Source organism: Furipterus horrens, unplaced genomic scaffold, assembly GCF_987537825.1.
Source record: "Furipterus horrens unplaced genomic scaffold, mFurHor1.1.pri manual_scaffold_10, whole genome shotgun sequence".
NCBI classification, from domain to species: Eukaryota; Metazoa; Chordata; class Mammalia; order Chiroptera; family Furipteridae; genus Furipterus; species Furipterus horrens.
In genome coordinates this window covers 46,350,761-46,366,573 of record NW_028327180.1, presented here as the reverse complement: position 1 = coordinate 46,366,573, position 15,813 = coordinate 46,350,761, and the positions used below count along the sequence as shown (strand labels likewise).

The following is a 15,813-nucleotide window of genomic DNA, read 5'->3' as shown; positions in this document are numbered from 1 at the left end:
GTGTACGCGTCACGACCCAGCGACCGGCGGTGGTCCAGCAACCTTTCTCGCCGCGCTGTGGCACTTTGTCGTCACTGCCCAGCGACCAGTGGCAATCCACAACCTATTTCGCAGCGCCGTGGCGCTTTGTGTGGGGGCGGGGGTCCAAGATGGATTCACACAGTTATTCCGCTAGGAGACCGGGATCCGTCCTCCCGTCCCCTGGGCCTCACCATTCGAGGCGATGTGGTGGCTGCTTTCCCCAGCATTGGGGTTGCAAGCTGCCGGGGTTAGACTGTAGCTGAGATTGTTCTCCCTGCCGCTGTCCCTGGTGCGACCACAAACAGCACCACCCACTTTCGCTCTTCCTACCTGCCCAAAGGGCGCCGCTGGTTTATAACTTCATATGTTGGGCTTCCATGTAGTTTTATTTTCTGGAATTTCTAGTTATCTTTTGTTTTGATGTAGTTGTATTCCTCTCTAGTTGTAGAGGGAGACCGAGCGTGTCTGTCTAAGCCTCCATCTTGGCCGGAAGTCCAATATGATTTTCAAGTGGGCTCCTGTTGTTGCTTTAATTTTCATTTTCCTAATTACTAGTGGGATTGAAAATCTCAATTGTTTATAAATCATATGCACTTTCTCTTTTTTATTTTTAAATTTTATTTTTTTATTTTTAGAGAGAGGGGAAGGGAGGGAGAAAGAGAGAAACATCACTGTGTGGTTGCCTCTTGTGCGTTCCCAACTGGGGACCTGACCTGCAACCCAGGCACATGCCCTGACTGGGAATTGAACTGGGGACACTTTGGTTCACAGGTCAGCTCTCAATCCACTGAGCCACACCAGTCAGGGCATTTTCTCTTTTTTGATAGGTTTATTCAAAGTCTTTCCTCATTTTCCCATTAGATTGTCTAGTTCTTATTGATTTGCAGGCATTTTAAAAAGATTTTAAAAGAGATTCTAGCCCTGGCCACATGGTTCAGTTGGTTAGAGCATACCAAACTGAGCATACTGGAGCATACCCGTATACCAAAACGTTGCAAGTTTGATTCCCGGTAGGGGTGTGTATGAGAAGCAACTGTTGGATGTTTCTTTCTCACATCAATGTCTCTCTCTCTCTCTCTCTTTTTCATCAATAAACATATCCTTGGGTGATGATTTTTTAAAAAGAGAGATGCTAAATACTAATTTTGTCTACCAATATTTTTCCTTTGCCTTCTGTTCTTGTGCCTTAATACTGTTCCTGTCAGAAACATTCTTCTTGGTTTCTCCTGATGCTTTTTATAGTATAAGTTTAGGGGTAAAAGGCTACAGCATGTGGGTCTGCTGCCTGTTTTTATGAAGTTTTATTGGAACACAGTCACACCCACTAATCAGCATCATGGTTGTTTCTGTGCTACAGTTGAGTAGTTGTGACAGAGATATGTGGCCTACAACATCGAAAATATTTACCATCTGGCAATTTGTTTTAAAAATTTTACCAAGTTCTTAAACTTCCACCTAACAAAAAATATTGTGCAGACATTTCAGGTTGAGTTTTAACTTTTTTTTAAAAGACCTTTTTTTTTAGAGCAGTGTTAGGTTCACAGCAAAATTAAGAGGAAAGGAAAGCACAGAGAATTTTCTATATACCTCCAGCCCTACCATGTGCAAAGGTTTTCCCATTATCAACACCTCCCCTCAAACCCTAGATGGTACATTTGTTACCAATGATGAACCTATATTGACACATCATCATTACCCAAAGTCCATAGTTCACATGATGATCCACATTTGGTGTTGTGCATTCCATGGGTTTCAACAAATATATAATGAAATGTATCCATCATTATAGTTTCACTCAGAGTGTTTTCACTCCCCTAAAAATTCTCTGTCCTCCATCTATTCATCCTTCCCTCTTTGCTAACACCTGGCAGCTATTGATCTTTTTATTGTCTCCATAGTTTTGCCTTTCCTACGCTGCCATATAGTTGAAATCATACAGTCAATAGAATTTTCAGATGGGCTTCTTCACTTATCAATATGCATTTAAGGTTCCTCAATGTCTATTTATGGCTTGACAGCTCATCTCTTTTTAGCACTGAATAATAGTCCATTGTGTAGATATACCACAGTTTATTTATCCATTTACCTATTGACAGACATCTTGGTTACTCCAAGTTTTGGTAATTATGAATAAAGCTGCTATAAACATCCATGCACAGGTTTTTGTGTGGACCTAAGTTTTTAACTATGTTGGGAAAATACCAAGGAGCATGACTGCTGGGTTGTATGGTGACATTGTGTTAGTTTTGTTAGACACTACCAGCCTGTCTTCCAAGGTGACTGTACCATTTTGCATCCCACCAGCAATGAATTGAAGTTCCTGCTGCTTCACAGCCCCGCCAGCATTTGATGCTCTAGATAGTAGTCATTCTGATAGATGTGTAGTGGTAAAACTTATTTTTTTTTAATTTTTAAATTATTTATTTGTTTATTGTTTTTCTCTTACAGTTGTCCCGTTTTTTCCCCCATTGCTTCCCTCCAACCCAGCCCACCCCTTCTCCCACAGTCAGTCCCCACCCCGTTGTCCATGTCCATGGATTATTCACACGAGTTCCTTTACTAAATTCTTCTGCTATTTATCCCATTCCTCTCCCTCCCCCTCCCCCTTTGTCACTGTTAGTCTGTTCCTTAATTTACATGCCTCTGGTTCAGTTTTGCATGTTTGTTTGTGTTGTTCATTAGTTTCCTGTATCAGGTGATATCATATGGTATTTTGCTTTCTTTGCCTGGCTTATTTCACTAAGCATAATTCTCTCTAGTTCCATCCATGTTGTCGCAAATGGTAGGAGTTCCTTTCTTCTTTCTGCTGCATAGTACTCCATTATGTAAATGTACCACAGTTTTTTGATCCACTCATCTACAGATGGGCACTTAGGCTGTTTCCAGCATTTGGCTATTGTAAATAGTGCTGCTATGAACAGAGGGGTGCATAGGTTCTTTCAAATTGGGGTTTCAGGATTCTTTGGGTATAATCCTAGCAAAGGAATTGCTGGTTCAAAAGGCAGTTCCATTTTTAGTTTTTAAGGAAATTCCATATTGTTCTCCATAGTGGGTGTACCAGTCTGCATTCCCACCAACAGTGCAGTAGGGTTTCCTTGCCAGCACTTGTTGTTTGTTGATTTGTTGATGATGGCCATTCTTACTGGTGTAAAGTGGTATCTCATTGTGGTTTTTATTTGCATCTCTCTGATGGCTAGTGATGTTGAGCATTCTTTCATATGCCTATGGACCCTCTGTATGTGTTCTTTGGAGAAGTGTTTGTTCAGTTCCTTTGCCCATTTTTTAATTGGGTTGTCTGTCTTCTTGGTGTTGAGACATATAAGTTCTTTATATATTTTGGAGATCAATCCCTTGTCTGAGGTATCATTGGCAAATATGTTTTCCCATATGGTTGGTTTACTTTTCATCTTGCTGATGCTTTCTTTTGCTGAGCAGAAACTCTTTAGTTTGATGTAGTCCCATTTGTTTATTCTTTCCTTTATTTCCCTTGCTTTAGGAGATATATCTAAATATTTCTACATGCGATATCTGAAATTTTCCTGCCCATGTTTTCCTCTAGGACTTTTATGGTGTCATGGCTTACATTTAAGTCTTTAATCCGTCTTGAGTTTATTCTGGTGTGTGGTGTAAGTTGGTGGTCTAGATTCATTTTTTTGCATGCCCCTAGCACCATTTGTTGAATAGGCTCTTTTCGCTCCATTTTATGTTCCTTCCCCCTTTGTTGAAGATTAGTGGACCATATAGACCTGGGTTTATTTCTGGACTCTCTATTCTGTTCCATTGATCAATATGTCTGTTCTTATGCCAGTACCAGACTGTTTTGATTACAGTGGCTTTGTAGTATAGTTTGATATCAGGTATTGTGATTCCTCCTACTGTGTTCTGTCTCAAGATTGCTGTGGCTATTGGGAGTCTTTTTTGGTTCCATATAAATTTTTGAAGTATTTGTTCTAGGTCTGTGAAATATGCCACTGGTATTTTAATAGGTATTGCATTGAATCTATAAATTGCTTTGAGTAGTATGGACATTTTAATGATGTTGATTCTTCCCATCCATGAACATAGCATATACTTCCATTTATTTGTATCTTCCTTACTTTCTTTCTTCAGTACTATGTAGTTTTCTGAGTATAGGTCTTTTATTTCTTTGGTTAAGTTTATTCCTAGGTACTTTATTTTTCTTGTTGCTATGGTAAATGGGACTTTTTTTCTAGTTTCTAACTCTGATATTTTATTGTTGGTGTACAGAAATGCCTTTGATTTCTGAATATTGACTTTGTACCCTGCTATTTTGCCAAATTCACTTAACTTATTTTTCAATGGTTAATTAATTGTTTCAACATTAATTAATAAATAGGACACTGATTTGAAATATCACCTTTTATATAATAAATTTATTTATAGATGGTTGTGAGAGAGCCTTGGGATAAAGAGAAGGAAAGTTATTATCTTGGAGATTAAGAAGATAAATGTGACAGAATCTCATCACCAAAGTTCAGTTCTGACAAACTGTTTGTTTTCCAAAGTCCAGTAAGAAAGTAAAAACAAAACACCAGCAGATGAAGTTGAACTTGGTGAAAGGACTATCTCAAAAATAAAAATAGATAGCTTCCTGTAGCAATAATTACATTCAATGATTCTGAGCTTTCTTTATTATTTTTTCCCTAAGCCCTCTCTTTCAAAATAAACATTATATCTTGACTTGGCACAAAGGCAGGCATTCATTCTCAGAAGCACCATAAGACCTTGGTTTTTTCAATATTGATGTCTTCTTCATTCCCAAATCCTGATGCTTCTCATGAATTGACAAAATCTCAAATTCTGGAGGCTTTTTCCAGTGCCTTGTGGCTTAATTTTAAAAAAATAGTTGAAAACATTTTCCCTTCGTTTTTATGGTCGACACTAATTCAGATATTTCCATTTTCCCCCTCTTTGCCTGCCTCCACCCATCCCTCACATCCACTTTCCTCTGGCTGTCACCACACTGTTGTTTGTATCTATGAGTTATGCATTTTTTTTTGGCTAATACCTTTACATTATTTCATCCAGTCCCCCTCCACCCACCCCTCTGACAGCTGTCAGTCTGTTCCATGTGTCCGTGCCTCTATTTCTATTTAGTTTGACATTTTATTTTGTTCATTAGATTCTGCTATCAGTGAGATCATATAGTATTTGTCTTTCTCTGACTGGCTTATTTCACTTAACACAATAACCTTGAGGTCCACACATGCTGTTACAAAAGGTAAGTTTTTCTTCTTAATGGCTGCATAGTATTCCACTGTGTAAATGTACCCCAGCTTTTTAATCCAAGAGTTGAAAACATTTAAATATAAGTTCAATAAATAACTCTGAAATTCTTGTTTGACAATAAGACTGATAAGGATAGTCATGCATATTTCATTTTAAAAAGATTTTTAGTTTCTTAAACTTGTGGTATCTCTCCTTTTTGAGCCATAGAAGTCTGATTTATCCAGTGCTCCCTACTTACTGGGTCTTTGATAACTAATTTACATTGTATTTGATGTAATTCTCACTACCACCGGAGGAGATTGGTACCATTACTAATTCCATTTAACAACTGAGAAAACAATATCATTGAGATGTGAAATTAACTGATGTAACAACAGGGAAGAAGAAAAGGTTAAATAACCCTCAATTTGTGAAGAATTCCCACTCAGTAAGAAAGTGAGAATAGATGAGAGACAGCCTATTCACAGGCAAAAGGAGAATTTGAACCCAAGTCAGTGCCCCCAAACCATTCTGAAATTCCAGTCTTTTTGCTCTTGACTCAGCATAAATAATCTCTTTGATCCAGTAACCCCATTCCTTAAGCTACATCTGAGAACCAGCAATGCCATCATTCACTCAGTAACTTCCTTTCAACTAAATGCCTTTAAACTTATAAAGTTGTTCATTATAAAGAAATAGATCACTGATGTAAACAGGGAACCATCACTACTTGGTAAGTGTGCCAGCCAGAATATGTTTTCTGTTTTCTCACGTGAATCCCAACTGTTACAGAACAGTAAAAAGAGAATAGCAAGAAAATGAGAGAAGGTTGTTTACATTCTAATTCTAGCCTGCTGAAACCCAATTTTCTAAAGGGATGCGATGTGAAAAGTGTTAAAGTAACAGTAGCACTGAACCAAAGTGTTCTCAGAGTGTAATCAGAAGGACAAAAAAATAATAATAAAAAACTAAAAAGGGAATACCGTTTGTGAGTTATTTAATGTGTCTATGGGCCAAGAAAAACCACCCTGAAAAGCTCTAAGCTTCAACTAGTATTCAACAAGGGACCCAAAAACACTCAATAGGGAAAAGACAGTCTCTTCAACAACTGATATTGGGAACACTGGATAAACATGTGCAGAATGATGAAACTGGACTCCTATCTCACACCACTCACCGAAACAAACTCAAAATTAACTTAAATATAAAACCATATACCATAAAACTCCTAGAAGAAAATGTAGGGAAGAAGCGTCTTGATATTGGTCCGGACAATATTTTGGACATGACACCAAAGCTACAAACAATAAAAACAAAAATCAACAAATGGAACTACATCAAATTCAAAAACTTCTGCAAGTAAAAGAAACAATTAACAAAATGAAAAGACATCCAACAGAATGGGAGAAAGTTTTTCAAACCATATATTGGATAGGGGGTTAGTATCCAAAATATATAAAGAACTTATACAACTTAGTAACAAAAAAAACCTAAAGAATTTGATTTTAAAAATCAGCAAAACTAAATAGAAAATTTTCCAAAGAGGAGATCAAAATGACCAACAGGCACATGAAACGATGTTCAACATCCCTAGTCATCAGGGAAATACAAATCAAAACCACAGTGAGATATCACCTCATACCTTTAGAATTACTATCATCAAAAAGATAAAAGAAAACAGGTGTTGCCAAGGATATGGTAAAAAGAGAATCCTTATATACTGTTGATGGAAATGTAAATTAGTGTAACCACTATGGAAAACAGTATGGAATTTCCTTTTAAAAAATTAAAGATATATCTATCATACAACCCAGCAATTCCACTTCTGAATATATACCCAAAGGAAATGAAAACAGGATTTTGAAGAGATATATATGCACTCTTATGTTTATTGTAACATTACCCACAATAGCCAAGACATGGAAACAACCTAAATGCTTATCAATGCATGAATGGATTAAAAATTAAGTGATACATATAAATGGAATATTATCTGTCTATAAGAAAGGAGGATATCCTGTCATTTGCAATAACATGGAAGGACCTTGAGAACATTAGGCTAAGTGAGATAAGTCAGAGAAAGATAAGTGATGTGTGATATCACTTATGTGTGTGATCTAAAAAAGCCAAACCCACGGAAGAACAGAATGGTGGCTACCAGGAGATGAGGGCTGGAAGGACAAGACTGATGTTGTTTAAGGATGCAAACTTGCAATGAGTAGTGAGTAAGCCACAGAGATTTGATGCACATTATAATGAATATAGACAAAATATTGTACTACAATCATCAAATTTGTTAAGAGAATAAAACTTAATTATTTCAACCACTAAAGAGAAAGGATAATTATGTAATGTGACACGTACTAAATATCACTACAACAGCAATCATATTACAATATGTAAGTGCTCAAATTAACACATTTATACCTTAAATTTACATAATGTTATATATGATATGTATTCAAAATATATTAAAATAAAGTACTTACATGAGTGATAATTTTGTTTCCACTTTTAAAAAAGAAAAATAAGCCCTGGCTGGTGTGGTTCAGTGGGTTGAGTGCCAGCCTGCAAACCAAAGGATCACCAGTTCGATTCCCAGGCAGGCCACATGCCTGGGTTGTGGGCCAGGTCCCCAGCTGGGGTCATGCAAGAGGCAACTACACATTGATGTTTCTCTCCCTCTCTTTCTTCCTCCTGTCCCCTCTCTCTAAATATAAATAAATAAAATCTTTTTTTTTTTTTTTAAGAAAAAGAAGACAGAAAAGTCACCACGAGTTCTAATGTTGGGAAGCATTGGCTATTTCAAAAGCAATTGGGTGTAAGAAGAGTCTTCAAAGAGGCTTAGCAAAGTGATTCTTGCTGAGAAGCTTCCTGAGGGCGCTCTTCAGATCTCGGTTCCGCAGGCTGTAGATGAAGGGGTTCAGCATAGGGGTCACCATGGTGTACATCACGGTGGCTGCCATGTCCCTCTGAGTGGTGTGTGTGGATGTGGGATTGAAGTAGACCCAAACGACAGTCCCATAGAAGAGAAAGACAACACCAAGGTGAGAGCCACAGGTGGAGAAGGCTCTCCACTTCCCCCGGGCTGAGGGCACCTTCCACACAGCCACAGCTATAGGTGTGTAAGAGGCCATAATGTACACAAAAGGGACCAGAACCACTGGGCCTCCAAGCACCAACACCAGCATCTCGTTGACTTGCGTGTCAGAGCAGGAGAGCTTGATTAAGGTGTTGAGGTCGCAGAAGAAGTGCGGGATCCTATTGGTGCAAAAGGACAAGTGGGCCATCAGAATAGTATGGATCATGGAGATGAGGTTGGCCAAGACCCAGGGTGCCACCACCAGCAAGGCACACCGAAGGACGCTCATGGTTGTCATGTAGTGCAGTGGGCAGCAGATGGCCAGGTAGCGGTCATAAGCCATGGCCGAGAGAACGATGCTGTCAGCTCCCCCAAAGGCGATAAAGAAATACATCTGGATCAGGCAGGCAGAGGAGGAGATGGTGTTGTTCCCACAAAGGTGGTTCAGCAGCATCTTGGGGATGGTCGTGGAGATAAAGCAAATGTCAAGAAGAGACAAGTTACTGAGGAAGAAGTACATGGGACTGTGGAGGTAAGGGTCTGAGATGATGGCCAGGATGGTGAGCAGGTTCCCCAGACACCCAATCAGATACAGGCTGCAGGACAGCCCGAAGAGCTCCTGCTGCTGCAGGTACTGCTCAGAAAGACCGAGGAGGAGGAACTCCGAGATGTGGGTCTGATTGTCCATGTCTGGGAAGTTCTAAAACTAGAAGCAAAGACGTCAACAATGGGTGGACTCTGTGGGTGGGAATGAGTCACCTCATTGCTGTCCTTCCCATTCCTCTTTCCAGGTGCATCTCAACTTCTTTGAACTTCAGTTTCTTCATTTGTTATGTGGGAATAATAATTCTTACCTATTAGGATTGTTATAAAGATTAAATGAGAAAAACATGGGTAATGGGCTTATATTCATATCTGCATATAATATGGACAATTATTTTCATTAATGGGAGCTCTCAGTGGTGCTATCAAAATAGTGACATTAATTAGCTTGACTGTGGCAATGATTTTATAGTGTATGAACACATCAAGGTTTGCACCTAATCATATACAATTTTTAAAAGATTTTATTTATTTATTTTTAGAGAGAAGGAAAGGGTGGGAGAAAGAGAGGGAAAGAAACATTGATCAGTTTCCTCTCATACACACCCTGACCTGGGACAAAACTGCAACCCAGGCATGTGCCCTGACCGGGAATCAGACCAGCGTCCATGCAGGATGACATATTCAACTAACTGAGCTATACTGGTCAAGGCTAATCATATATAATATAATCAGTTCATTATACCTCAATAAAGATGGCAAAAAAGAAATAAAAACACAATAAACAGCATAACTATTTTCAAGAGTTAAAAAAAAAAAAATAGCATAATCAGGTTATCAACTACAAAACCAGACAGCCTGGGTTTAAATCTCAGCTTTGCAAGTTACTAGCTGTGTGACAATTGGCAAGTTACTTAACCTCTCTGTGCCTGTTTTCCCATCTGTAAAATTAGGAAAACAATAGTATTTGCCCCATAGCATTGTTGTGAAGATGTGATGGGTTGATATGTAAAATGTTGAACCTTATGTATTTTTCTGAGAGTTAAGATCTCTTAGACTGGTGATTGCCAGAGGAAGGGTGTTGGGGGGTGGGGCAAAACATAAAGGGAGTCAAAAGGTACAGGTTTCCATTTTAAAGTAAATAAGTCCTGGGTATGTGTTGTACATCATGGCAACCATAGTTAACAATACTGTACTGTATACTTGAAAGTTGCTAAGAAAGTACATCTTAAAAGTTTTCACCACGAGAAAAAAAATCTGTAATTAGATGTGGTGATGGATATTAACTAGATTTACTGTGGTGATGATTTTAGTAATATATACAAATACATTATGTTGTACACCTGAAACTAATATAATGTTGTATGTCAATTACACCTCAATTTAAAAAATCTCTTAGTGTTTGAGATCAAGGGCTCTGGGATCCAGATGAACCCTGTTTGAATGCCATTCCTGACACTTATTAGCTATATGAGCCAGTGACAGGCAAGCCCAAAGCCTCAGTTTCCTAAGAGAATTAAACGAAACAATGAGTGTGGTGCTCTGTACAAGGATGCTTTTTGGAAAAGGCACCAACCACTCTGAAATGTTTCAATGACATAGCTTTTACACCATGAGTGGCTCTCTCCTCCTTGGGCTGTGAGAGCATATGCAGATTCACTGTATCCTGGGTCAGGTTTTTTTTTCCAAAGGGAGCTAATTTTGCTCATTTTGTGTTTCCTAACATCAATCTTAGAGATAGAAGATCTTAATTTGTCCACAAATTCTGGCCCCATGTACCAGGTGAGACTTGCATGACCCTGAGCCTGGCCTCTGCTGGACAGTCCATTGGCTCTGTATTAGTCAGTTTGGGCTAAATTATGCTGCAGCAACATGCATGCCCCAATCTCAGTTGCTGACAGCAATGAAGTCTTATTTCTCACTCAGGCTACATGTGCATCACAGGTGGCTATGGCTGTGCTCCTCTGTGATGAATTCACTCCAGGATTCAGGCAGGTGGACAGACCTTTGGCTGGGACAGTGCTGGTTCTGGTAGCAGTGGGAAATGAGAATTGTGTGATGGCTCCTAAGTGCTTCTGCCAGGAAACACCCTCCTTTCCTCTTCACTCACATGTCTACGGCCAAACCTAGTGTCAAGGGGTAGAGGGGTAGAAATCTCTCCGAGGGAGCAGCAGCAAATATATGTAAAAAAATAATGGACTCTCCAAAGCTTTGCAGTGACCATTCTATTCTCCTTAAGGCTGGGGAGAGGAGTGCATGCATTTCTCTGTGAGACATGTCTGCTTTCTTTATCTCTGGAGTCCTCTGCTCAGAACCCAGAAGTGCTGTTCACCCTGCAATTCACACACTGGATGCCACGTTAGGCTCAAGGCAGTCTGAGGCCTGACCATATTTATAATACACGTGGCAGATGTCTTGATGCAGAGGACTCTGTCATCTTCCACACTCCCTTACACTTTCATTCAGTGACTGAATTTCTGGCGCCAGCACCCACTTCTCTCCAAATTCCTACTTGATCATACTGTTGTTTCCTGAACATCACTCCCAGACACCTCCTTCCCCAGACACTCCTGTCTCACAAGGCCCAGAAGGGGATCTTCCCCTCAGAACTGCCAAGGTTTGCCCCAGGTGTCCTGGTCCACACTATTCCACGGGGTGCCCAGGCTGCACAGCTCTAGCCAGCACAACCAACTTCTCTCTCGCCTCTCACATCCCATTGATTCCTGATTTGTGGATTTAAAACACACCATCTTCATCTCCTGAACAGATACAGAAAATTTATTCCCAGAGTGAGCACCCCGATCCAGGCCACCGTCATCTCCCACCTGGATGATCCACCGTGGAGTGGGCTCTCCATGGCCATTCTTGCCCCCTGCAGTCCTTTCCCATACTGCGGCCAAGGTGACAGTGAATTGTAGATGGTGGTCTTACCCAACGTCACCCTGCCAGGACTCACCACTGCTTCTCTCATTTCCGACATCTTCAGTTTCCTTCTTCCTGGTTTTGTCTCCTGCCTTAGAGCCTTTGCACCTGCTGGTTCACCTCACCCACACGGCCTTCACTTCTGCTTTCCTAATTCCCCTCTTCTGAGTGGAGCTGAGGGGTTCTCAGCCTGCACACTACAGACATTTGGAGCTGGATCACTGGTTTGTAGTGGGGACTGCCCATGTATTATTGTATGAAGTTGGTCCCTGGCCTCAACCTGCTGGATGCCAGGAGATCCCCCTCTCATTCTAGCTGAAACAAGCAAAAATGTTTGGAGGCTGCCTGAGGAGGGCTCAAAATCCCCACCCTCCCACCTTGAGGATTACTGATCTAGGTTAAAGTCCCATAAACTCTCTCCTCCTGCAGCACCTGCACAAACTTTGAACAGAACAATGGCATTTACTGGATACAATCCACCTTGGAGGTAATAACCACTTGGCACATATCGTTCCATTGAGCTCTCCATGACCCCATGAGGCAGCCACAATTAACTCCTGCTTGGAGCTAGGATCCAGTCCAGCCTCCAGTTCTGGTGTCCACTCTCTTGACCAGTTCCCAGTAATGCTGCCCACGCACGAGGCTCTGTGCAGAGCACCTTAAGTCCTTGTGGGTGAAACTGAGCAGAGAGCACCTCAACCTCCAAGGGGAAGTTCCAGGCAAGTAAGACTACTCCCCTGCTACTCGTGTACTCACACACTTAGTTGACCAGCTACTACTGTACCTCCATCAAATCCCAGGACCTCTTAGCCCCTGGGTGCTGTGTCCAGGGGGCTGGTGACTGCTGCTGCCTCAGGTCTGTCCTGTGGCTATGGAGGAGGAATCTGCTTTCTCTGGGAACATACAAAAGAACCACTACATCAGGTTTATATCAAACTCTCTGGTCCCAGGTTGTGATGCCCAGAGAACCTTGTTAGAATAAGTACAATTAACTCATCTTCCCTCATGGGGCCTTTGAGCCTACCACCCTGGTGGGAAAGAATTTTGTCTCAAGAGCATTATCTTTCTTCAGACCTGTCTCTCCTGGTTGACAGAGAATAGAATGCATCCAATGTTTCCTAGGAAGAAGTTTTAAAATACATTAGGGCTAATAATGATTATAGTATGTTAAGTATTTGTTATGTGGTTGGAGCTGTGGTAAGTGTACAATGCCCTGTGACTTTCACAAAAACCCAGAGAAGAAGGAAATGAGAACCTCACTTGCCCATCATCACATAGCTTGAAGTAGCAGATACAGGATTCAAATTTAGGCAGTCTGGCTCCAGGGCAAAACTGATGAACACAAATGGCCCTGAGCACACACATAAAAAGATTTTAATTCCTTTGTATGGGTGAATAATATTACATTATATGTATATAATCCACAGGTTTCTAGTATATTCACAGAGTCGAGCAACTATCATCGTAATCAATTTTAGGATATTTTCACCAAAAAGCAACTCACTCCTCCTCCTCCATTTCCCATTTCTCCTCCAGGTCCAGGCAATCACTAGTCTTCCTTCTGTCTCTATAGATTTGTCTATTATGGAAATTTCATATACATGGAATTATATGGACTTTTGTATCTGGCTTCTTCCACTCACAACAATGTTCCCGGATTCACCCATGTTGTAGCATGTATCAACAATTTATCTTTTAAATTGCTGAATAATATTCCATTACCACATAATATCACATTTTGTTTATCCTGTTGCTCGTTGATGGACATTTGGGTTGTTTTCACCTTCTAGTTCTTATAAATAGTGCCTCTGTAAATATTGGCATACAGGGTTTGATTTAGGACCTGTTTTCAATTCTTCTGGGTATATATCCAGGAGTACAATTGCTGTGTCATGTAGTAAATCTATATTTTACTTTTGAGACACTGCCAAACTGTTTTTCATCGTGGCTGCACCGTTTCACCTTCTTACCAGCTGTGGATAATGGTTCCCATTTCTTCACACACCTGTGAACACTTACTGTTTTCTGTGTTGTTGTTTGAACTATACTCATTCTAATAGATGTAAAGTGGTATCTCATTGTGGTTTTGGTGTGCCTTTCACTAATGATGTCGAGCATTTTTTTCTTTAAAGGGAAACTACAGAGCTGACCAACTCATAGGATTGCGGAGAGGCCTCTCAGCTTTGCCCTGCCACCGTGGAGAGAGAAACTGATGCAGCTTCAGAAACTCCAAGGAGATGTGTTGCTGCCAACGTAGCTTGTGTTCCTGGAAACCTCCATGATCAGCACCATGAAGTCCTTTCTTCAGACCTGTTGGAAGATCAATCCGATTCCTCAGTCAGTGACATATCACCAACCATATCATCCAGGCCTCCCGCCCTCCTTTTTGAAAAACCTATTACACAAAGGATGTGTATTCAGAAAAAAATGCAGAAACTTAATTGTACAGTTCAATGGCTTCCAACACTATACATTAGTTTTGCCCATTTCTGAATTTGATATAAATGCAACCATGCAATATGTGCTCTTCTGTTGCTGGCTTCTTTTGTCAACATTACATTGGTGAGGCTTATTCATATCATTCTATGTAATTGAAGCCCATTCATCCTCATTACTGTATAGTATTCTATTGTGTGAATATACCACAATTTATCGTTTATTTTTCCATTCTACTGTTGATAGATTTTTGGGTAGTTACCAGTTTAGGACTATAATAAACAGTGTTGCTAAAGAACACTATTGTAAGTCTAGAAGCATCTGTATATTGAGTTTCAACTGCATCCCCAGCACTGTTACAGGCCTTGGGAAGACAGGGATACCTCATATCCAGTCCCAGACCCACGATCCACCAGCCACTGTAGGACTGTAAGGGAGACAGACACCTGATGGCAACTTTGGGGAAATGTGAGGAAGGAACATTTTCTGTGGGACTTAAAAGGATGAATAGACATTCTCCTGGGTGACAGCAGGGGAAAAGGAATTCTTTCCACTGGGACTGAAATCAGTGAAAGTGTAGAGCAGGAAAATGCATGGTTGGGTCATATCTACATGGTAGAGCACTGGTGAGAGGTTAGCTATAGACTGAAGGCTGGTTTTGGTGTGGATCCTGCAGAGGGCGGGACAGGGCAATGCACTGTCTTGGGAGGGGCCCCAAAGGTCCCTCCTGTCCTCTCCTCCTCTCTTTAACTGTTGATAGTGATTACGTGAGCACCCTCCTGTGCAAGGGAGCTTGTCCTGATTCCAGAAGAGTTATCTGTGGAGAAGTAATAACAGGAACCCCTAACAATGCCAGGCATTGGGCTGGATTCACAGGAGGATTCTGGGGGAAGAAGCAGGCTGTTCTAAGACTGAAAATTAGACATGTCTCCTCCAATTCCAACACCTCCTCAGTTTTGTATCTCTGGGCTAAAATGAGATGGAAGCATTTTCAGTTTCTTGAATGTGCCAGACTCTCTCTTTCAACCCAGATTCCACCATATCCTTCATACCTCACTCTCATCTGCCTCAATCAACCATTTGCTGCCTCCAGGAAGCCCACCATGCTTCCCACATTCCTGACTGGGTCAGGTGACTCTCTGACTCCTAGCTTCTCCTGAAGTCCCCATCACATGGTGTTGTCATCATTTGTTTCTGTGTCCTGTCACCCACTAGATTTCTATGGCCATCCTGAGGACAGAGATGGCCTCTCACTAGTTACTGCTGTTTTCCAAGCACCTAGAATGGTAATACTAAATAGGCCAGTAAACATTCAATAAATATATACATTGAAGAAAAATGAATAAAGGACCTGCATTGTGCCATGAGGCCCTATAGTATAAGCAGGGGGTTGGGGGAGGTGCCGTATGAGCTGAACTTTACAGGATGGAGAACAGTCCCCAGTGCACATTCTCAGGAGGGAACTTCAAGCAAAGGAATGAGCAAGAGCAAAGGCAGAGAGACATGTCCAGAATGAGGGCAAGGGGCTGGGAAATCAGACTGGGGCCAAAACGTGAAAGGCCTTGAAGACACCTTAAACA

At 40.9% G+C, this 15,813-nt stretch overlaps 1 protein-coding gene across 1 annotated transcript; it reads right to left on the bottom strand.

Annotated features, from left to right (window-relative positions):
• Window positions 1–8,084: 8,084 nt before the first annotated feature.
• LOC150000032 (olfactory receptor 1f45-like) lies at window positions 8,085–9,020 on the bottom strand. The gene has a single exon (XM_090288996.1). The coding sequence runs from the start codon at window positions 9,018–9,020 to the stop codon at window positions 8,085–8,087; it is 936 nt and encodes a 311-aa protein (XP_090145122.1).
• Between the last annotated feature and the right edge of the window lie 6,793 nt (window positions 9,021–15,813).

Coding starts and splice junctions, on each gene's coding strand:
- LOC150000032 (XM_090288996.1), bottom strand. CDS start 9,020: ATGGACAATCAGACCCACATCTCGGAGTTCCTCCTCCTCGGTCTTTCT.